This window comes from Tenrec ecaudatus, chromosome 7 (assembly GCF_050624435.1).
Source record: "Tenrec ecaudatus isolate mTenEca1 chromosome 7, mTenEca1.hap1, whole genome shotgun sequence".
Classification (NCBI taxonomy): domain Eukaryota; kingdom Metazoa; phylum Chordata; class Mammalia; order Afrosoricida; family Tenrecidae; genus Tenrec; species Tenrec ecaudatus.
In genome coordinates this window covers 70,674,671-70,697,980 of record NC_134536.1, presented here as the reverse complement: position 1 = coordinate 70,697,980, position 23,310 = coordinate 70,674,671, and the positions used below count along the sequence as shown (strand labels likewise).

The following is a 23,310-nucleotide window of genomic DNA, read 5'->3' as shown; positions in this document are numbered from 1 at the left end:
AAGAATTGAAATGTAATTTCAAATATACATAGTACATTTGCTTGGAAAATCACCCTCTGCATGAGTTTTAAAGTTCTTGATAATTATAAGGAATTGTCAGCTAAATTAATTAACAACTAAAGAATGGTTTCCTTTTTAAAGTTCTAAATTTTCTGATCCCGTCAGTAAGGTTTCATATTGAATGTGAAACAAACACAACATAGTAAGGAAAACTTTGCTAACATTTTCATTTCTACTGCTATTCAAATGACGGCATACATGTAGACACCCAGATTGTGAGGAAGGCGCGGCCTTTACTCCTGTTTTCATACACAGCGGCAGAATTGTAGACTTTAAGTCCCCAAGCAGAAATATGACAAGAAATCTACCTCAGTACCCACTTGGAACTAGTCTCTATAAAATATGTCAGGACCAGGAAAAATTGTTTGCTCTTCTGTTATGTATGATAATATTCGACCTTTTTCTTTTCTACATATGTGAGCGTATACTCAATATTTGAATGAAAGGCAACTGGCTAAAACATATACATTATAACATGAATTTATTTTTTTTAATTATTGATATATATTTCCAATCCAAACTCACTGCCATTGAGTGGATTCTGACTCAGACCAATCCTATAGGACAAATCTACCCCTTTTGGTTTCAGAGATTAAATCTTTACAGAAGAGAACCTGACCTTTCTACCCCAGAGACGTGTCTGTTGACCATATCATAGCAGACCAATGTGTGACCCAGGCTTCCCTCTCATGGAAACATCTGCCTTCATAATCTTAGATGCTTGCAGACAGGCAAATTGTTTGGATTTGAGATACCATGACTATCATTTTCCTTTCAGACACAAGCTCTTCAAGGCCAAAGCTGTATGTAGAAAGAGGAAAGAGGACTCTTGGGTTCTGACATTTGTAACATTGTGTCAATGTGTGTGTTTGGCGGCAGTGCCAACTCTAAGTGAGCAGGGTTCCAATTTAATATATTCGTTACCTAGACTGGGCGCCATTGTATCGCGAGAATAGATTGTCTGTGCTTAGCATTTCGTCCTTTGTGGAGGGACTGTGGCATTCAAGGGAAAGAGACTCAGACCTTGCCCTCAGCACACTTAGCACAGGGTGCAGAGGGGAACAATGAAATGCATGACCCCTAGGGATGCAGGATGTTGTCCTACAGAATAACAAAGTGCTCTGATAGGAAAGCCAGCCAAAGGAGCCTGGGTGTTCCTGTGGCAGCCAAGGGAATTTGTGTCAAGATAGGGAAAGGGAAGTAGAAGTTTATCTGCAGATAAGGAAATGCAAACAAACAATTAGAGGAAAATCAGATAACACTATAAGCAGTGGGAAATGCCCTGGTTCATGACTGGCATGTTAGGTGTCAAGATGTGTTAATGCAATTAGAAAGGTATTTGCGGTTTCATAAAGAAATGGATTATACGGTATATATAGTCATGAAGAGTTTATCCTATAGCACACAGGTTACCAAACGTATTTGGCCTACCACCCTCCTATCAGAGGACAGAAAAATAAACAAAGATGACTCTGTGCCAACTTGGAAATTAAAGGCTTTTAGTATAATCCATCATCTAGGGGAAGTGTTAGTATCTACTTTTGCAGCCCCCCTGTACTGTCCCAGGGGCCATGTCATTCATTTTGGAAAATACGGCATCAATTTAGAACACCACTGTGGACATTTAAGCAACAAGGTTCCTGAGAGGACCTACACCAGCCACAGCATCCTGGAGGGTGGCTCACTTTGGTGGCACATTCACCATTCCACGATTCAGATGTTTGCATTTATAGATTCAGTTTCAGAGAAGATATGTCTAGTCTTTTATGGATGAATTCCCTAAATGCCAATGAAATCATAGACGTCTAGCTACTTTCGAAAGCAAATGCTAACAATGGTGACAGTAACACCACAGCCAGTTTTAAGCGGCTGCCATAAAGACAATCAGGCGCGATGTACTATTGCTAGCTGCTATTCAGACAATTTCCATGGAGGCAAACCACATGTGTGCAGTGTGAAAGCACTCCTTCAGGAGGATGTGAGTTTTCAGAAGTAGATTGCTGGGTTTGTCTTCCATGGCCTGCCTCTGGCTGGATGCAAAGCACCAGCTCGGTTAGCAGTCAATAATGGAATCATTTGGACTCTGCGGGGACTCCTTGATACTTTCCCTTACTGTTTATAACAGTTGCTTCATTGAAAAGATTTAAAATTACTAGTTACTTTTGCATGTATAAAATGACAATATATAGTTTCAAGCATATAAAACCAATTATTAAATGTATAAATTTATCTGTACATGCATTCGTTCAGAAAATATTGTGCTATATATGAACATATGTTTTATATAACTTATATATATATAAATATATATAAACAAAGCAGACATAATTCGTATCTCCATGGACTTGGAGCTAATCTTAGTTGGCTAATTCTGTAATACTATATCACAAAGCTGATTATTGTAAAGAAAGGAAAATGATATTTGCTCGCAGTGTTTCAGCCAGAAGTTCAAATCAAGATTTTGACTGAGTTACATGCCTCCCTGGCTGTTTCCTGGTTTCTGGTGGCACTACATTTCTTGGCATTCCTTTGCTGCTCTGTCAGGCCATACTTTTCTTCTTCAGTGTCTATTCTCTCTTCTTCTTCTTCTTCATGTTATTCTTTTTTTTTTCTTCTTCATGTTATTCTTAATGAGACAGCACTAAGAAGAGATTAGGTTTAGGACTCACATTACTTTGGATAGATCTCATTAACATAACAAAAGTAAAGCCCAATTTTCAAAGGATCACATGCACAAGTATAGGAGTAAACAGTTCAGCATAGATTTGTGGGAGACACGATTTCATAACATTGCCTTTATTGAATAATCACACAAATCAATTATTTTATTAATAATTATGACAAATTTTATAGGCAAAATGTTGCCAAAACATTTAATAATAGAATTACTGATCAAATAAACATAGAACTGGAGACATAAGGACAAAATTTTTAATGTAAAACATAAAATCTGCATTAGTGCTTCATAAATACAAATAATGAGAGAGGAAGACTCCTGAGACTAGAAAACCCTTCTATATCTAAGGAATAGTTCTACCAGAACTGTATCTTGATTCCAAATTTCTTGGAATATATTGATCATACACTCTGGACTCTGAGCATTTCATCTAAGGAACTCTCCTGGCACAGTAGGTTGGGTGTTGAATTGCTAACCTCAAGGTTAGCCATTGGAAACCACCAGCAGCTCCTCAGGGAAAGAGGAAGCATTCTACTTCAACAGAGGGACAGTCTGGGACTCCCACAGGGACAGCTCTGCCTTGTCTTATAGGATTGCCATGAGTCAGAATTGACTTGATGGAAGTGAGGTTGATTTTTGGTTAGTACTTCATCTCAGCTCAGCACAGGATACCTCTGTGCGTACTTAATGTGATTTCAGTAACTATTTAATGAATGCTTGCTTACATCCAGTAGGCTATGTTATGGAGTTGTGTCTTCCAAAAATGAATGCTACAGAGAGTTCTTTTGTAAACAGTGATGTTGGCAACAGCACTATCCTCTAAGAACAATAGTTGATATCTATAGCAAATGCCTTCAGTCCTTTTGTGCTGACAGATCTTTATCTGATTATAAAGACAATTGTACCTACAAAGGCCAATATCTATGGATACAAGCATGTAGAACAATTTATGAAATCATTTGCTACCCCAGCTACTTCTAGGTACCCAATACTAGAAGTGTGAAATGTAAATGTTTATGGATTTTACTCTATTCATTTTAATAAGAATTTCAGAAAATAAATGGTTACTATTTTGTGAGAATTGTACTAAACGGATTAAAGTAAATATTGAGTGATTATTTACCCCTGGAAGATAGTCTGCTTTTAACCCACATTTAAGGAAAATCAAGTGAGTTGTACAAATATGTTTTAAAACATGTATCAGGCAAAACGTCTCTCAAAGAAAAAGGACATTCAAGGCACCATTTACTTTTTTGAGAGAAGTCCAGGAAAGTAATACATTTATAGAATATGAGTAATCACCAAAATTATATAAGCAGTATATTTCAGAAACTGCATAATATCTTAGATTAATGAAAAAATTAGAAAACCTGAAATTGTTAGTAGTCTATCGTGTGGAAATATCTTCTGGGCCCCAAAGGTAATAATGAGTACCAGGCTCTTATTTAACTGCATTTTGCAAAGCATGCGCTATAAGCAGCAGATCAATAGAATTAAGAAATATAAAAATGAAAAAGCTGAAAACCTTGGGGGAAACTAAAAGCTGGGGAGGATTTATCAGAATTAAAGAAAATAGTACCCGTTCATTAGTTTAACAAAATGTTTAAAGAATTTGAATTCTATCAAATAGAACAAAAGCTGTGTAAATTTCACAAAGAGTTCCCCCTCATAATGCCAATTCTTGTATGTAAATATGTTTTAATAAAACTTTCCCCTTAAATTATCTTGCTTTGGGACTTGAAATTCAGATGTGAAGATGTGTTTCTAGAAAGGTCGTATGATCTTAATTCTTATGACATGATGTTTTATGAAGTAAATAGAATGATAGAAGGAAAGGTGTAAATGAAAATGTAAGTTGATAAAGTGTGGTGTTATAATGTGTAAATACCAGAAAAATTAACATGTAAATATACGGCAAGCAAACAGGTCCAACATACAGCAACATATTTTTACAGAAAGAAATGATATGAAAACAGTAAAGAATATTGTTATCTAAGGCAATCCTTATGGCATCCTGGTGACAGAGTGGTTAAAGTGCTTTGCTGTGAAGCAAATGGTTGAGGGTTTAAATCCACCAGGTGCTTGATAGGACGAAAGGGCTTTCACTGTGTCCTGCCCAGGAGCACTATGGGCAATTCTGCTCTATTGCCAAACTGTAAAAATAGTATTTTACATCAGAGCAGTGTTTTATTGTCAATATGGAAATATGTTTAAATAATTAATGAAAGCCTTACTGAGAGCAAAAATAGACAAAAGTCATTGGTCCTAAGTGAAAAATGAATGGTCTGTACTACAGATCCATGCTTCAGAAATGTTTGGTTTACTTTGCAGAAGGGATTTATTACTACTCCCTGCTGTTGCTTAATTGTTCTTTATGTTTTAATTTGTTCTTCAATCATTTTCTTTTTAAGAATCTCAACTCTTTTAGAAGAAATATTTCATTAAGCATGAAATTATCGGATCAACTTAGGTTAAATTCCCACAGGGTTTTATGAAAGCCGGCCTGTTGTAGATTGTGCAGACTTTCGAGATTTTGGCCTAAGTTTGTTCATTCGTTTATGACTCCTTGCCTCCCCCTTAGGTATTTGGTAATTCACATTCTAGTTATACCTTGTATGCCATAGTTGCTAGTAAAACTGGGAGTTCGTTTGGTAAAATGCACATCTTGCTGAGAAGCAATCTTACAGTGTGCTGCCTTAGCTATTCTTAGTCAACTACTCAATGCTATCAGCTGTCTACTTATGAGCATATAACTGGTAATGATAGATATGACCTGTGTGAATCTTAAAAAGCCTATCTAACTAATCACTGCTCCCTTCATCACAGGACCTTCATGCCCCAAGGAGTATGAAACATACATTTGTTCTTTGAATTCTTGAGAATTTTCAAGGTTCACATTTGGCTTCAACAAGAGTCTAGGTAGAAATGCCGTCCAAGAAACACTAAATGACATACAATAAAGAAAACAAACTCATTGTTTAGTAATTGTTCCTTTTTAAATAGAATTAAATTAATCAAATAGGATAGTATTCCGGTATTGATTCTATTGCCTGGATTCATAAAAAAAGATAAGATGGGGTATATTAATAGTCTGTATTTTTTTAAACAGATAACAGGACCATGTTATTCTGTATAGGATACAAGTGTGTGTCAAGGTTTATGATGAATGGACAATTCTTTTATTCCCACACAATGTTAAAAATAGCAGATCACAACGTGTCTCATTTGAGGAAGATTGATTTGCTGCTGCTTGCTTTTGTCTTGTTATGATCTTAAACCTGAAGGATAGAATGTTGCTGTTTTCCTTAAAATTTATATTTCTTTTTCCCATCATTGTTGGGAATGCAGGCGGCAGAACATACACCGATGTAACAGTGTATACTTGCACGATTCAGTGACATCGATTACGTTCTTGAGTAGGACAATCATTCTTACTCTCCTTTTCTGAAATGGAGGAGTGGCAGGTCAATGATTATGCAAGCTGGCAACAGAAAATAATACTCTTTCAAAATGTTCAGGATGAGAAATGAAGTAGCACAAAATACTACTCAGCTGGCTCCCAAAATGTTCTATAATTGAAAGTCTACTTTTCAAGTAAACAGCTTAAAAAGTCCTACTTATAAATATTTTTCCATTTTCCTAAGTGTATAAGCACTTAATTTTATTCAGATATGGCATTTCTAATTTAAAGGCAAGTTTGATTAACTATAATTTACAATTTAAATGGAATAGGTATTTCTTTAATTAGTCAGTTCTTGCTTGTATAGAAAACACTTGCTTCTGCCCTTTCCAATCCGGCCACTCTGAGTAGGCTTTGACTTGTCTCAACAGCAGTGGGCTTTGGGTGATTCTGTGAGAAATGCTTGAGGATCAGGATAGCTCTGTAGATGACCGAGAGAGAGAAGTGGACACCAATACAATGCCAACTGATCCCCCACAGGGCTTCCAAGGCCGAGAACCTCTTATCTATCGCTGTGAAAGAGCTAGTGGGATTGAACTTCTGACCCTATGACTGGCATCTGACCATAAAGCCACTGCAACATCAGGGCTCCGAGATATGCGATGCTAATATAAGATCAGAAATGAGACCTCATCGCCATCCAGTCACTTCTGTTCAGAGTGACTCGAGATAGGGTTTCTGAGGCTAAATCTTTACAATCGTAGAAAGTCTCATCTTTGTCCTATGGATGTCTGGTGGCTTTGAACCTCTGACCTGGTAGTTAGTAACCCAATATTTATTCCACAACAGCTATCTATTAGAAATGTGGACCCCATACAATCTATTACCAGGTATCTCACAGAGTGTCTAGAAAGTGTTCAAAGTAAATGGTAGTATATGTTGTTCGAACCCATTGATATTGGAAAGTTTTGAGGAACCACATCTAAACTGAGTTTAAGCATCAGAGAAGTAATTACAAGAAAGTTTGCGGGGGAGGGGGAGAGCTGAGAAGAATAAAACATTTTTTCTAGTATACTGGGAATTATTGTATGATGAAATTAATGAACTAGAGTTCAAATGATAAGAAATAGCGCTAGACATATAGAACAACATTCTCGGCAACAGTACTGGAAAATGTTGAGTAGAAAACATTTGATTTCTACATCTGATGAGATATAGTCAAACCAAACCTACTGTCATCAAGCCAATTCAGTTCCATAGCAACCTTATCATCCAAAATACAACTGCCCCTTTGGGTTTCCCAGGCTATAAAAGTCTTTATCAGAACAGAAAGCCTCATCTGGCCCCCATGGAGTAGCTGAGGGTTTGGGATTGCTGCCTGTGAGGTTAGTGCCCTAACCTGTAACCCACTACTGCCCCACCAGGGTTTCCCTGGACGGACAGACAGACAGACACAAAAGAAAAAGGAGCTGCATCCCAGCGGGGAGTGTAGGACTCCTCCAACTTTTCAATGGGCTCTGGCATGTAGTTTCATTTTTGTGTTTTTGCATGCTTCTAGGAAGCCAACTAGAAAAGGTATTCCTTATTATGATTCTACTGGTCTACTTCCTTATAGCGTGCCTACATCTGCTGAAAAGGTAGTGTTAAGTTAGCCTTGCTGTGTTAATCAACTAAAACCGAGATGTATTGTGTTGCCCCCTTATATTTCTAACTACTTTTAGAAAAATTTAGTGTTATATATATATGTAGGCATTTTTAAGTAGAAATAAAATGATCGACCACAATGAATGTATGTGGAAGTGTTTAATGATTCTCTATAAGTAGAAAGCACCGATAGATGAATTGTAAAGAAATATCACAGGTACAGTATAGTATTTTAGGAAAGAAGATTAACTGCAGAGACTATTTTTGGGGTGGAAAAAGCAATAAAACCAGCCATTGAGATTTTGAAAGATGCATGTATTATAATTTTTATTTTGAAAATGCTTCTGGGAAAACAATTAGAAAATATATTACTTATTATATAATAGCTAATGCAGATGAATATATACTCCTCAGAATACATCCTAAATTTAATTTATGTTGGTGCCTGCTTTGAAAAGAACATCTCCCCCAAGGCTTAGAATGATAAACAAATAAACAAAGGAAATGATCTTGTCTCATCAGGCCATAGGTCCTGGATTTATGAGATAATTAGTTTTTTAAAAAATAATCTGAGTCTGTACAAACCTTTACATTTTATTATTCATATCAAGCATAAAATGTGAATGACTGCTTACTAATTGCAGTTCGTTATGGATGTAGTTTGTTTAATAATGGTGGTCCTAGATTACTGCATATTGGGAAACCAAAAAATTCACAACTATCTAAGAATTGAGATTAAACTATTTAATGAAAATTTTAGTTCCTTTGTAGAATGATTACAAGACATTGACTGTAACTATATATCCCTGGACTCTAATTCTATTTGTAGACTCCCACGTACTACTTTAATTATTTTTCTCTTTAGTGATCTGGGACTACCTTTCCGAAAGGCATATTGTTTTTCTTTAAAACAAAATTGGTTCTACCCTTTGAAATCTAGGAAGATCATACTTATTGAGCTCCCTAAACTTCTATTCCCTATCCTTCCCAGGTGTTTTTTTTCTACTGAAAACTAATATTGACACATTTTGGACCATTTGGATATTTCTCTGCCCCCCTCTCACATTGTATTATGCTAATCTTTTGTTATGGATTTCTGGGCTTCTTGGAGTTGTTTGTCATATGCTTTCTCCTTTTCTAGGTTCTCCATACAGAGATAAAATCACCATAGCGATTCTTCAGCTTCAAGAGGAAGGCAAGCTGCACATGATGAAGGAAAAGTGGTGGAGGGGCAATGGCTGCCCGGAGGAGGAGAGCAAAGAGGCCAGTGCCCTCGGGGTGCAGAATATCGGCGGCATCTTCATTGTTCTGGCAGCCGGCTTGGTGCTCTCGGTTTTTGTGGCTGTGGGAGAATTTTTATACAAATCCAAAAAAAATGCTCAATTGGAAAAGGTAAATATCACCCTTTTACAATTAAAAATAATTGTGATTATAATAAACAATCTGTTTTTTTCTCTTTGCAACGAAGAAGACTATTTAGAACTCTGGCTGTATGGTCTTATGCCATCCGTTATAAAGCGGCCATTCGCAAAAGGGAACTCTATTCGATCGTACGTGTTTTACTGTGGCAAGGGGACAGGCCATGGGATCGTTTCTTCTCAGATTGAGATCCCCCACAAAGAGAAACTGCTCCCGGAAATCCAGTGTAGTTCGCTTAAAGGAGGAAAAGAAACACCAGTAACGATAGCTTTCAGCGATATATATTTCCGTGCATCCAAATTAGATTTTAAGACTGACCTGGCAAACAGTTTCAAGGTAAAGAGTAAGTGAAAACTTTATTTGGAGGATTTCCGTCTAAACATTTTTTATGTAAAAAATGTAGCAGCTCATAGTGCAAAAATGACCGTTCATTTCCTACATAAGCGAATATGGGTTTTTTTCCTTTCCATTAGTAATATTCTTAATGATTCCTCTCCTCACTTCTTATACCAGAATATTCAAAATTGTAGAAACCTCAAAAATTGACATTATATTTTGTTTGAATTTTAATGCACTTATTTATTAATTTTACAAATCTCTTTGCAATCTCTTAAAATATGTGGTGCCTCAGTCAGATTCCTTATTTCTGGTGCACCACCTTCTTCATTTCTGCAGTGTGAGGAGGTATATAAATAGAGAAATCTCTGCTTCAGCTTACATTTCATACTTTTAAAAATAAATGGACAGCTATGGGCAGGAAATAGCTCCTTTAACATTTCTAAGTGCTTTGGAACTTTATTGATCTAATGTCTTTATAGAAAAATAGCTTTTTGTTTGAGTTAGCTCAACAATACGTACAGTTCGGTCTCAGACCCTGTACAGAATGAAACTATGTTGCGTTTAATACTTTGCACCCACAAGAGATTATACTGATATTAGGAGGAGGAAAGCCATGATATTTAAAAAATAAGATCACATGTACATGCAAGATGAGAGTGTTCTGCTGATGTTCTTCGAAGCACTCACACTTTTATAATCTGTTTTTGACAACCAAGAGCATTGTCCTATCTCTTTAACAGTTTATGTTACTCTTACTAGATAGACTCTCTGGAGTCAGAATGATAGCAATTTCATTCCTACTTTGGTATTTTTCTACATACTCTAGTGAATTCTTAAAAATGCTGTTGGTATTTTTATATCACTCTTCTGTTTATGATACTCAAATGACAAGTGAAAATATTTAAAATTTTCCCAGACACACCATTTATTTTCCCACAGTTTTCAGGATGGCTGTGTAGGTTGGTTTCCTAAATCAAGCAAATACTGATGCGATTCATCATCGAGGCTAGGTACACATTCCAATGTAATGATACTTCCGAAATACTCCTGAAAAATGACCTAAAAAGACCAATCTTAACTCATCCATTTCCATTTCCATCAGTAATTATCATTAAATGTAAAATTCTTTATGTTAGTAAAGGTTTCGGATTAGTCCAAACTTATAGTCACAAAGAAGTTTGATATTTGAGTTTCTATTTCAAATAACAATTTCATTTATATCTCAGTTCAAAATAAATCCATTTAGCATTTGAAAAGCTGTAGCTTCCTATTCTTTTTGTCTCTATGTATCCGTCTCACATTAATAAATCTACGCTGTACCTCTATATATAATTGCTCCATGTGTATCTGTTTAAAACAAAATAAAAGGTGAAAAAGTTAACTCCTTAACATAACCTGTTACATTATTATATTATAAATATTTAGTTTAGTTGGAATTTTCTGTGGGAACATATGTATGCAGAGTTTATAGTATTTTATATGGTGGCCATTATATATTTATACACACATATGACGTTCTGAAAATTCTGAAAAAGGAAATTAATGTAACTTTCTTTTTTATTACCAAAGGAACCAATATGTAACACTGAAAAATAATTACCTTGATTTTTTATGTACATAGTAGACACACTGCCCAGGCCTGTCTCCACAGAACTTCTATAAGGAATTCTAAATTCCCTGGGGAGACCGTGCCCAAGAGTCTGCCCAAGTTTATCATTTGGTTTTCCCAACTTACAACTTTACTCCTAAAGAAACAAGTACGCAAACAAAAACAATCACTGGGAGTTATCTCTGACTCTGGCAGCGCTGTGTCTCAGGGCACACTGCGCTCCACTGAGTGCTCCGTAATGCGTTTGTTGGAAGTAGATGGCGAAGCTGTCTGCAATAGATCGGAAAGCCTTTTTCTGAGGTCTCTCAGGGACCATTTGGTTAGCAACGTAGGGAACTAACCGTTTGAACCAACCAGAAACTCCTTTCCCGTGAATAAATGGAAAAGACTTCAGTTTCCCAAAGGCATGTAACCTTTCCAAAATATCTCCATTTAAGTTGGGCACTTTGCCCATTTTTCTATGGTGGATAGCCATTAGTTGTGTATCTAGAAGCAACATGACCACTAAGGGCTTAGTGGCACTCTGCTTAAGTGCACAGATGCTGACTGAAAGGATGGTGGTACAAATCTACCAGCCACTCTGAGGGAGAAAGACGTGGCAGTGTCCTGTTATCCTCTGTAGGGTGTGTCCTATTATCTTTCTCTCTATGTATCTCTATGTATCCCTTTCATATAATCATAATGAAGCAGTATCTCTGAACAATGTTTTTACCCCAAAAACAAGGCTTTTGCACAGAGGAGAGGCTAGGAAACCCTACCAGACAATTGTACTCTTCCTGTATGATTGTTAGTATTAGGATTCACTAGACAAGCTACATTTACAGAGAACTGTCTAGGAAAGTTTTCTCAGTCAATGTATGTGTCGGCAGTCCCTGAATTATAAACGAGTTCCATTTCTAAATCAAACTTTAGGCTTAACATGTAAGCAAATGAGAATAATTATATTCTAGTATCAGATAAATGTTTGTCTTAGTATTATATGGTGTACCTTTGTAGGCATAAAATCATTAAGATACAATAAAACATATCCAATATATTAATACAGTAATAATGATGTTTTGATGCACATTACAAGGTAGCATCCATGTGATTGCATGAACTATCATGTGTACCTCACATAGTTTTTAATATAATAGAGTGAATAGGGGTCAGGAGCTTTAGTGGTATGTGGCTCTGTTGAGCTACTCAGTGCAAAGGCAGCTTTTCGAAGCCACCAGCCAGTCTATAGGAGACAGAAGAGGCTTTCAAAGTTACAGTCTCAGAAGCCCCAGGAGCAGTTCTCCCATGCTGATTGGGTCACCATGAGTCAGATCGACTCGATGGCAGTGAGGGTTTTAAAAGTTTGTAATTGGGTTTGTAATTGATGGACATTTTGTTAAGGGTTTGAGCACAGAACACAGCTTATTTAGGCAAGGTTGCCCAAATGTGGTTCAATTTAGTTATAATTACAAGGTTCAATTTCCTATTGCAATACAGCAATGGGATTTGTATAGTTTGATTTTTACTTAGGTGATTTCCCATACAATCATCATTCTAATGACAGTACCTTTGATAAAACAGGGAGAATATTTGGCTCACTTCAATTGATAACTTGTGTCAAACCTACAAGCTGAGCGTCTGTCATCCGGTGCATATCTCTATTGCACCACGTTGCTATTAATAGTTGCTCTTAAATCTACCATATATACTCAAATATAAGCTGACCTGAATAAAGCCGAGGTACCTAATTATTACCTGGGAAACCAGAAAATCTGATTGACTCAAGTGTAAGCCTAGGATGGGAAATGCAGAAGCTATGGGTGAGTTTCAACAATCAAAACAAATGAAAATAAAATTACAAAAATTGAGACATCAGTGGGGTAATGTATTTAAATATTTATTTTAAATAAAAATAAGGACAAGTCATTTAACATCAGTAAGCCATAACAGTAAGTGGAAAATAGGTTCAACAAAAGCAATAAGGTATCAACAATGATACCTTAAGAGTACTATTCCCTGGGCCTATCTGTTTATATAAATAATAATGACGTTTAATCTAATTACCTATTTTAAGACCTTCTGTCACAAACAATAAAAATTGTGCTTCAATGATCGTAAATTAAATGATTATAGGTGTCTTAGAAGTGGCTCATTTTATTTATCCTGATAAAAATTGGTTCTTGGACTCAATTTGTCTTCATTTTTCTAGGGGAACATGTTATGAAGTTCAATTATCTAGCTGTTTAACACCTTTATTAAATTATCAAAGTTAGTCACAAAATTTTCTTAGCAATTACAATTATATATGCATGAGGTTATATAGAAATTCACAGTTTACTTACACTATCACGGAAATCCCTTTAATTTAGATTTCAAAAATTTAATGATAATCACTTGTGAAATTATTCATTTTTTAAGCAATTATTTATTGAGACCCAAATAGACAATGAACTGTGTTTTGCAAGCAAGGGCCTTTTAGTCATAATCTCTGTCCCCAAATCCTTTTCTATCATAATATTTTTTCTAGTATTCTTTAATATAAAAAAACAGTTGTCAGGACGGCACAGGGGCAGACGAAGTTTCATTCTGCTGCGCCTAAGGTGGCTATGGGCAGAGCCAACTCAATGGAACATAACAACTCCATTCTTAAATAAAGCAAATTCCATTTCCTATGCTTATCTACCTAGACTGAAATCTTGTGAATAAAACTTAAGAGAGCTAACATTTGTTTAAAACTTACTTGGATATGATAGTGAATATGTTTAAATGGATAAGGTTAAGTTTTGATAATGCGGTGATAAATTTTATAAGTATTATATTGAGGATTATATAAAATGTGTTTTAAGCACAAAATCTGTGAGTGATTCATAAAAACAAACAGCTCTTGAGAGCGATGACATTTTATACTTCCCATTTGTTTGAGAATTACATGTTTAAGGCTGTTCCATTTTAAAATAAAGGCAAGTTAATATACAATAATAGAAAATAAAGTTAAAATATGAAAACATCATAAAACTTTTACAAAATGTATATATTACATTCCTTTCGAGTGACCACAAGATGGTGCATTACATTTTTAATCATAGTTGATGACTTTAATTTTGATGTAAAGACCTATTATTTACCCAAAGGTTTTCTATGGTGAATTATTTTCTGAATATCAAATTCCTGCCTTGTCTGTTTGTAATGATATTCTAAATCCTCTTCTTTTCTCCTTGTGTCTTCAATTTTTTTGTGTGATTTGAGTGAATATTTACAGAGCACATAAGTTTTCCATCCAATAATTCATCTACCCTTTCTTTTCATAATATAGATTGCTATCCACAGAGTGTAATCGCAGCCTTCCCTCCGCCTATGTTTTACATCTCCATTTGCTGGTCTTTTCTGTCTATTCCTTGCCAGGAGCTCTATCCCTTGGCAAATGCTGCCCTTTTGTTCTCCTGTGGTTGATTGTTCTGAGGAAAATGTATTGACTCCCCAATGATGTGTGCCTGTGTCCTAAAAAGTAGCTAATCCATATGTGCATTTTCTAATGGATTTGTGTGCATGTATGTGTTACCAACTTTAAACATGTTGGTTTTGAAAGGATGCTCAGCAAGCTGAGAAACTGGTGCCCACTAAAGAGAGCGACCAGTGCATTTCAGGTTTCTGTGGGCTTGTTTGAGGGACCCTTCAAACCGTTGCCCACTCTAACTCTTATTTACAACTGAAGCAAGTTGCTTAATAAAGGAACCTGTTATTTATGGTTTTATCCATTTATCTTTTGGTAAAATGATTGCATAATTATTGTTTACTCATACATACTTAATACTATTCATCAGTCCTTAAGTAGTTGATCTGCCCTCTGTTTAAAGACATATATAATTCTATTTTCTTTTGAAGTCCAGAAATAATAGCAACACAAATCAGATGCTTGCTTTTGTGGTTAGATTTGTAAGCAGAACTATTTTCTTTCTCATATATCTTAAAATGGATTTGCCTGTACAAATCATTTTTATTGAACTGTTTGAACCTAAATGAGTTTTTATTCAGAAATAAAAAAATCATTTACTCAGAAGTAAGTAACCTTAACAAAAACCAAAAAAAAAAAATACATTGTGCCCTTATTTTACTATGATTTGAAATCAACTCACTGGCATTACTTAATATTAAATAAAATATATGAAAAATACCTGAAACTGTTCATTACTGTTTGGATGTGGGGCCCCAACTTAAGCAGATACTTTTATTTGAGTTTTAATCAGACAATAGAACTACATGCATTGTCATTTTTTGAACATTGTCCATTTTAGTGAGGGTAATTACTTATATTACATAACTGGTAAATCATATGCAAGCTAATCCCTAAGTGATATTTTTCCAGTCACTGAAAATCTAAAAGAAAAGAAACGATTTGAGTACACATAGAATGTTTGCCAGACTACAGTAGAATAACATGAATCATAGTAACCAAAACAAAAGTTAATGAAACCTTGCAATCTGGGGAACCATAAGAAGAAAGTGGTTTTGTTTAAACCTGAAAGACTAGATAGAAATGAAGAGTTGAAGACCATTCATTAAAAAGACAACAAAAAAGAAAACACTTTTTGAAGCTAGTTGAGTGATTGCTTCTAGGAAACAGAAGAACTGAAGCAAATTATCCACCGATCCCTATGCATGAATGATTCTTTAAATTCCCATTCATGAAAATACTACTTTAAAATAGCAAAGGGAAAAGAAACAGTGCCATGAGGTTGATTCCGAAAGGATAGAGTAGAACTGCCCTTTGCCGTTTCCGAGGCTATAAATCTGGTGGAAGCTTCGCTCTCTCGCTGCAGCTTCATTCTCTGGCTGAGAGGTGGTAAGTCCCAACCACTGACTTTTGGGCAGCAAATGAGCGCTTACCCACTCCGCCAGCAGGCCTCCTCCTTTAAAATAGCAGCAATTATTCATAAAATGTCTAAGGATTCATTTCCGAGCAACAAAACTCTTTAAAAGAGAGACTTTATTAGATAAATTGTAGGGGTGCGAATCATGTTACGAACCATTTCTAAAGATTTTATTTAAATATGTCCATTTTCCCTAGGGGATGTCAATGCAATAACCACAGGATATTTATCCTTTCAATTCATTACATTTGATATGTGTGCTTTTTAACTATTTATGCAGCAGTTAAGAGTGCTAACTAAATATTAAATCCAAGAAAACCACAAAACATACATATCTGAGTTTAGACTCTAAACAAATTTTGGACACATAGTCAATTTTATAATGATTTGATATCATTGGCATTCTCTGAAAGCAGAGCATCTCTGAAGTTCTATTGATAACCTATTTGAAGTGTCTAATATTTTAAAATATCCTTACATGCTAGTATAAAGTCACTCTGTGAAGTGAGGGACTAATCTTAATTTTGCTCACTTATTCACTTTTGAATTAGAAAAGTATTACAAAATAATTTATTTTTAAATCATTAGATTTTTACACTTTTTATTTCCACAAACAAAAGTTTCAGCATTAAGTTTGCAGCTGGATAGATAATGATTTTACAGTTCATTTTTAAGAACAAACTTGAAGTTGGTTTTCCAAGTATCACATTTGGGGATAAAATTACAGCGTGACTATTACTGTCAGTATAACAAACGTAAGGATAGTAAGTGCCTCCGGGTCAAGTACATTTCCGAAGGTTAAAGAGACCTGTTCTGACACGCTACACTATTCTGAGCATAATTATCCAATTGCACACACACTATCACAGAAAATAAAAACAATTTTTCTTGATGGTTTTCCATCCTTAATTTGCATTGAGATAAAGAATATGTTTTAGGGGGCTAAAAGAAAAAAAAACAGATTGTGAGTTTATCATGAGCACTGTTTAATTACTTTTCTTTATGTATAGATATCAAGCGTGGATTTTGTAATGAAAGAGACTTGGGAATCTCAATTTTATTCAGACTTGGAAAAAATTAATACTTTCTCTAAGTTTATTGAAAAATAAAAAATGTGATTTAAAATGCATCCAAAAATTGTATTAAGAATTAATATAGTTAATATACCTAACTTCTTTTGTGTATACTCAGCTTTTTTATTCCTAAAACTGATATATTTCAACTGTTGGATGTTAGAACAAAGAGTTTTCCTGGAATTAAGTATTTAGTTGTTAAATTATTTTTAACTGTATTATTATGACTGTCAACAGGAATGTGGTGATTAACATTTCATTTTCTTTAAGTCCATTTCACAGCTGTATTGACAAAAATGGTGCTGAAGCATGTGAGACTCTATTTACTGATTTGGTAGATTGAGTACAAGAAATGTAAAAGTGGATAATAGTGCTTCATTTTTCTCTCACTCATTTTATTTGCAATACGAAGATAATGGGTGACTGTAAGAGTCAGAGTTTCTAAGAATATTTTCATCTTTAATTATGTGCTTATGATTAAAACAATCCAGGCTAAATCTTAACATTGCTTGTCATTTTACTCATTAGGAAAGGTATACATTTATTTTTGCCTCATACATTGTTCCTGTTGATACTAATAACATGGTCAGGGAGAACACTCAGGTGAATCAAATCACAGTTGAGATGATTGAGATGGTTCTGACTCATATAGTCTGATGTGTAAGGACTCATGACATGGACGTCGAAAGTATCTTAGCTACAGTGTTGTTATGTGCATGCATCCCGACATATGACTTGATTTCATGTACTTTAGTGTCAAGCGGTAAAATTGCAGTGATTGTCATAGGAACCATATGACCCCACAGACCAAGTAATTTCTGACTGGGCCACTGCGTCTTAAAATAATAATAGCTCTATAGACACATTTATTAAAGCCAGCTGCTCTGAAGCCAAATCCAACGATCAGAGTTGCGATGTGTTTTCATCTCGAGTGTTTTATGAGTCACTTCTTTGCTTGTTGTTTTACCGTCTTATTCATGTAGCGTAGGTTAAGTCACAATTTTGGATGCATCAGCTATTAGATTCTTTCGAGTCTGAAAATTAAATGAATGGGTCATATTTAATAACATTTGCTTTGCTTATTACATACACCAATACGTATATGAAATACGAAACAGTTCAGGATCCCCGGTGGCACATTGGTAAGTGGCCTCCACTGCTAACAAGAAGTCAGTGGTTTGACTGCAAGAGCTGCTCTGAGGGAAAATGCCGTGTCAATCCGCGCCCTCGAAGATTTAAATGAAAATACCGCCCTGGAAATGTGGGCAGGTCATTCTACCCTGCTCCCCAGAGTCTGAGAAGTGGAGTCCTCGCAGTGGCGATGGGTCTGCGATGAAGTGCTACAGTCTGTACAGTTTTTACTCCATTTTAACTAGCTTCTGACATGTGATAATTTTCAACAACAGATAGATCTCAATGATTTATCTGCACCATTTATATAGTGAGTTCAGAATTATTTGGACCCATGCTTTAGAATCAGAAGTTAATTTTAAAAGATTATCTGCATAAACTAGGTTTTCATGTAAGTTACCAAATAGTTTAAATCGCAAAAAAGAAAAAAAAATACAGCCCGGTAGTGATGGGCTAGAAAAATTGAAGTACAAAGCTGATGGGAGTACTATGAAGGTGTTTTTAAATAGTTGTGCTAAGATAAAATGAACATGTCGTGCAATTCAGCAGTTTATCATATTAAGAAGGGTGGTGCCTTGGTCATCGCAATGACCTTGGGAACTTTTCCTTCCTGTTGTACCTAATGCTGTGGACTCCTCATTTCCTCCCTCCCACCCCTCCATGCCCCCAGGTTCTTATCAGTCCTGCTGTGGTCATCCTAGATCTCCGCATTCTGCTTTCCGACAGAGAGAAATATACAAAATAAAGGAGTAACAAATGTATATAAAATAGTCAGAAATGATTTTGAATTAGTTTTGGAATATTATTCTCTTAAGTTTATACTGCCAAAGATTAAGACACAAGACACATAGATGTCCTTAAAATAAATTCGAAGTGCAAACAGTAAAAATATATAATTTTATGTTATTTCTCCTTTAGACAACATATGCTATAGGTCCAATATGAAACCCGTTATTTTCATTTGTTGATTTTTTAAAATCTCTAAATATAAGGGTTTATCTTAAAAGTATAGTTTAAATGTATCTGTGTCCAATGTGAACCATGGTTAAAACTAGATTTCAAATATATTTCTTAGAAACATATATGTTGCTTCAAGTATTATCAAATCATTTTACCAATAATAATATGTGTATAAATTTAATAGTTGTGCTATTAATAATGGAATATTCTACACTAGTAAAGATACTCAGGAGATGATTTCTCTCTGGACCATATATGTATGATCTGACTGTACTAAAATTCAAAATTAGTCTTAAAAGGGTAAGGTAAACATCACACTTTAATGATGTTCAATTCTGCGTTGTCTTCGGAAATAAAGATGTGTCAGCATAGGGTAGCTCATTAAATATAGTATGTTTTCTAATAAGTTTTATTAATTAAAATGCCATTATCCATGCTAACAGCTCAAAGTTGTAAATTTTCATTTTCAGGAATCTTCTATTTGGTTAGTGCCACCCTCCCATCCCGACACTGTTTAGTAACCTTTTGAAACTTACTAACAGAGGTTTTTAATGATGGTTAGTATCCTTGCGCCTTTCCTCCTTTTCTTTTTGGAGTCTGTCACCTTTATGTGGAGAAACATTTCTGTTGTTGTGTTCACCCTTCTTTAATGACACACCTCTTGAATGCCCTCCCCACGCCCGCTCAGAGGGGGGATTGGAAAATCAAAATATAAGGCTTTCTAAACTCGGTCTGGCTTATCGCGATCTCTCTTTTTTTTTTTTTAATCATTCTTTGTGTGTTCTGTTGTGGTGGTGACTTTTTTTTATTGTACCCTGCTGAACTCCTGTTTTAAAATCCTTATTTCATTGTTCAAGAAAAACACTTTTAAAATTGCAGTGATAACGTGAAGTAGGAAAGGCATTATTTTACTATTGTGTGCTGAACATGATATAAAAGGTAGACGGGAACTTTGTCAATATACATCCCGAGGAAGCAGCTATAATATGAAAAACAATGTGGGTTCCAATTTAGATATTTTCATAGCTTTCCAAATTAAATTTACATTTTACAGCTGCAGATAACAAAAGACTATGCACTTGTATAAGTGAACAGATATTAAATTATTTTATCTTTTAATAGTGATACTTAAATCTTTCTCACATCAAAAGATTTTCATAGTTCTATCACTGATTAAAAACATTTTGTATGTGAGAATAACTATTTTCTATTAATGAATTTTTTGGTAATTAGAAATAAAAACTAATTTTCAGGTAAACTAACAGGTATAGGTCAACAAAAGGCTGGCAAAATGCAAGCTATCTGGAGAAAATTAATTAAACGATGATCTTTTAAAAACAAATACTGAAGCCTAAAAATTAAACATTTCTGATTGCTTTATAAAATAGTGCCTAAAATGATCATCATGGGGTTTTAAATGTGTACATTTGAGATATTGTCTACATTTTAAGTAATAATTTACTTAAGATATATTTTATAAAGTTTTCAAAGTTCTGATATTTTATTGGAACAGATTGTTCACATATATTTTTTATAAATCTTAACATTATAATTGTAAAGCTACATGAAATTTCTTTAAAATAGTTTATATATTTTTATTTGTAGCCTGAGGTAAGTATAGAATATTTAATACAGACTTAATTTCTTCAGTTTCTGTAATTGAAACTGAACCATTTCATGGTTAAATGTGTTGGTATATTTCTAATTTTTTTCTGTAATACATAATCTGGTCTTACGAGGAACAAAAATAATTATTATTTCTATGAATTAAAAAAAACTGTAACATAATCAAAATGCCTGAAATTTTTCCAAAAAGAGTGTTAAAACTTATTTAGCATTTAGACAAGTCATTCGTTTGAAGTTAACCTTTCTTCAAACAAGGGCATTCACTTCCTGAAACATTGTTAATGGATCATTTGGAATCAAGGTCTGAATTTGTCACATCATCTAATCATTTCTTCTGTTAAATGTTCCAACAGAGAGCCAAGACTATGTTACCTCAAGACTCTGTATCCCTACCCCTTTTGGAGACAGATTTTTCCATTGCTACAGTGTTATCATCATCATCTTCATCATCATTGTCATCTTGTTGTTAATAAATGCATCTAATAGTACGTATTGAGCAATACGTGTGTCTGTGTCCACAAACTGGCTGTCAGGTACCATGTAATTCTTTTAAACAGAAGTATATACAGCTCATGGATACCAGACCCTTGTGCTTCACAGAGAGTCTTGATGATGCAGCAGGTTATGTTTGGGGATGTTAAACTCAAGGTCAGCAGTTTGAAATGACCAGCCATGTCAAGGGCGGAATGTGAGGCTTTCGACTTCCATGGAGATACAGAGTCCTAGAAATCTACAAAGGCAGTGCTATTCCGCCTTACAGGATCACTATTAATGGGAATCAGTTTGATGTAGTGACTGAGTGAGTTGGCCTTAGCACGTAACAATAATGTAATAGTTAATGGGGAATGTCCAGGTAGGTAGCATTTTCACCGCCTAATAACAGATGCTAATAAATCAGTATTTTTACTAAACTAATATTATTAAACTGAAACGAAATTTCATCCACTCTAATTGTTTTCATCTAATGCATTTTGTTAAATTTCTTACTCTGAAAACAGGGCAAAATAAAACCTCATTCAGCACTTGCAATTGAAACACTATTAAATAATAATTAAATGTAGTATCATGGGTCACTATCATTTATTCAGGTGACATTTAGAAAACACTTATGTGTACAGTCAGAGCCTGGAGAGTTTGGTTTCTGCTATTTGAAATTCAGTGAGGGGGCCACACAGGAGACCTAGAAGCCAGCGAGAAAAACACATGATAATGAGTGCCAAATGGTAAGGAGATAAAATTGAAACCCAGTGAAAATAATGATCCTGGTTAATTACTAGGGCCAGGGACTGAGATACTGTGCAGGGAGATGAAAGAACTCATCAGGGTGCTAGACAAAGGGCAGAAGAGAACATGCACAGCCATATGAGAAAAACCAGGCATTTACATTTGATCTGTTTCTTAGATTCTATTACTATTAATATGTTGGCTTTAAATGTACGTTATCCTGGTTCTTATTAGCTATTTGAGAAAAATGAGTAGTTGTAGAGTTGGGAAAACCGAGACTTAGGGAACAGGAAAAGAAAAACGGGAGAATCTGGCCTGGGCAGGACAAGGAGGCAGTAGAAGAGCCTCTGCGTTCACCTCCCTCGAGGATGCTGACGCGTGTGTGACAGGGGCAAACTGACCCAGTTTGCCCTGAGCCCGTTTTCTCAGTCATGGCGATGCTGACTTTAATTCAGTGTTTTTAGTTTTACAAGATTCTCTGTGAAACCAATTTTTAAATTATGGCACATAGATGTGAAATATTTCTTTGTTCAGTAACCTCTAGGAACTATTTTGACCATTAACACATTAGTGATAAATAAAGCAAAAGAAAGTCAATCTCATACATACTTGTGTTGGATTGGTTTATTTCTTTTTTATCACATCACTTTTTGTATTGTATACAATTTTCATATGTGTCAACATCTTTGGTTATTGTCCATATTTTTAGTTCTTGTGTAAAAATGGCCTCAGCCTTAGCATTAGCTTCAATACTATTTACAACTCGTTTTTGAGTCTGATTTAAAAGCAGCTAGCGGATGAATATCTCAAACTAGTTCAGAGGACTACTAACATACATCACTCTATAAAATGAATCCTGAAGAGTGGGTACTAATTATCATCAAATAAGAATGTCTAGTAGATCTATTCTCAGTGATATGGGAATTAGGAAAAAAGCATTGTTCTAATCATTTTTTTTCACCCTCATGGGATAAGCTAATAATCAGCTTTTTAAAAAAAATCTAGCTGATTATGAAAAAAAATTTTTAGTGGTTTTAAACATGATCAAATTTTCCATTTTATGATTAAAATGTATTTATATCTAACCTTCCTTAAATGCTTTTTATATATAATGGCAGAAAGGTACAATGATACATCAGAAATTATATATTTTTTCTAACTGAACAAGTACTATTTTTGTTGTTTGAAGATCCTCAATTAAAAGTCCATGTTTAAAGGAAGTATTGAATAGCCCAGTTGGGATTTTAAAAGCCGATTTTAAAAGTCTCTTTCTTCTCATTTATTTATATATTAAGACATTT

At 34.8% G+C, this 23,310-nt stretch overlaps 1 protein-coding gene across 2 annotated transcripts in view; it reads left to right on the top strand.

The window, feature by feature from the left end:
• Positions 1–23,310, top strand: part of GRIK2 (glutamate ionotropic receptor kainate type subunit 2) — a 754,817-nt gene that overhangs the window by 729,247 nt on the left and 2,260 nt on the right. The window contains exons 16-17 of one of the 2 annotated variants that reach the window (XM_075554725.1): positions 8,923–9,173; positions 21,139–21,270. In XM_075554725.1, the coding sequence (XP_075410840.1) occupies positions 8,923–9,173; positions 21,139–21,255 (368 nt within the window). In that variant the 3' untranslated portion in view covers positions 21,256–21,270. The remainder of the gene's footprint in view (positions 1–8,922; positions 9,174–21,138; positions 21,271–23,310) is intronic. The other variant, XM_075554727.1, reaches the window with a different exon arrangement.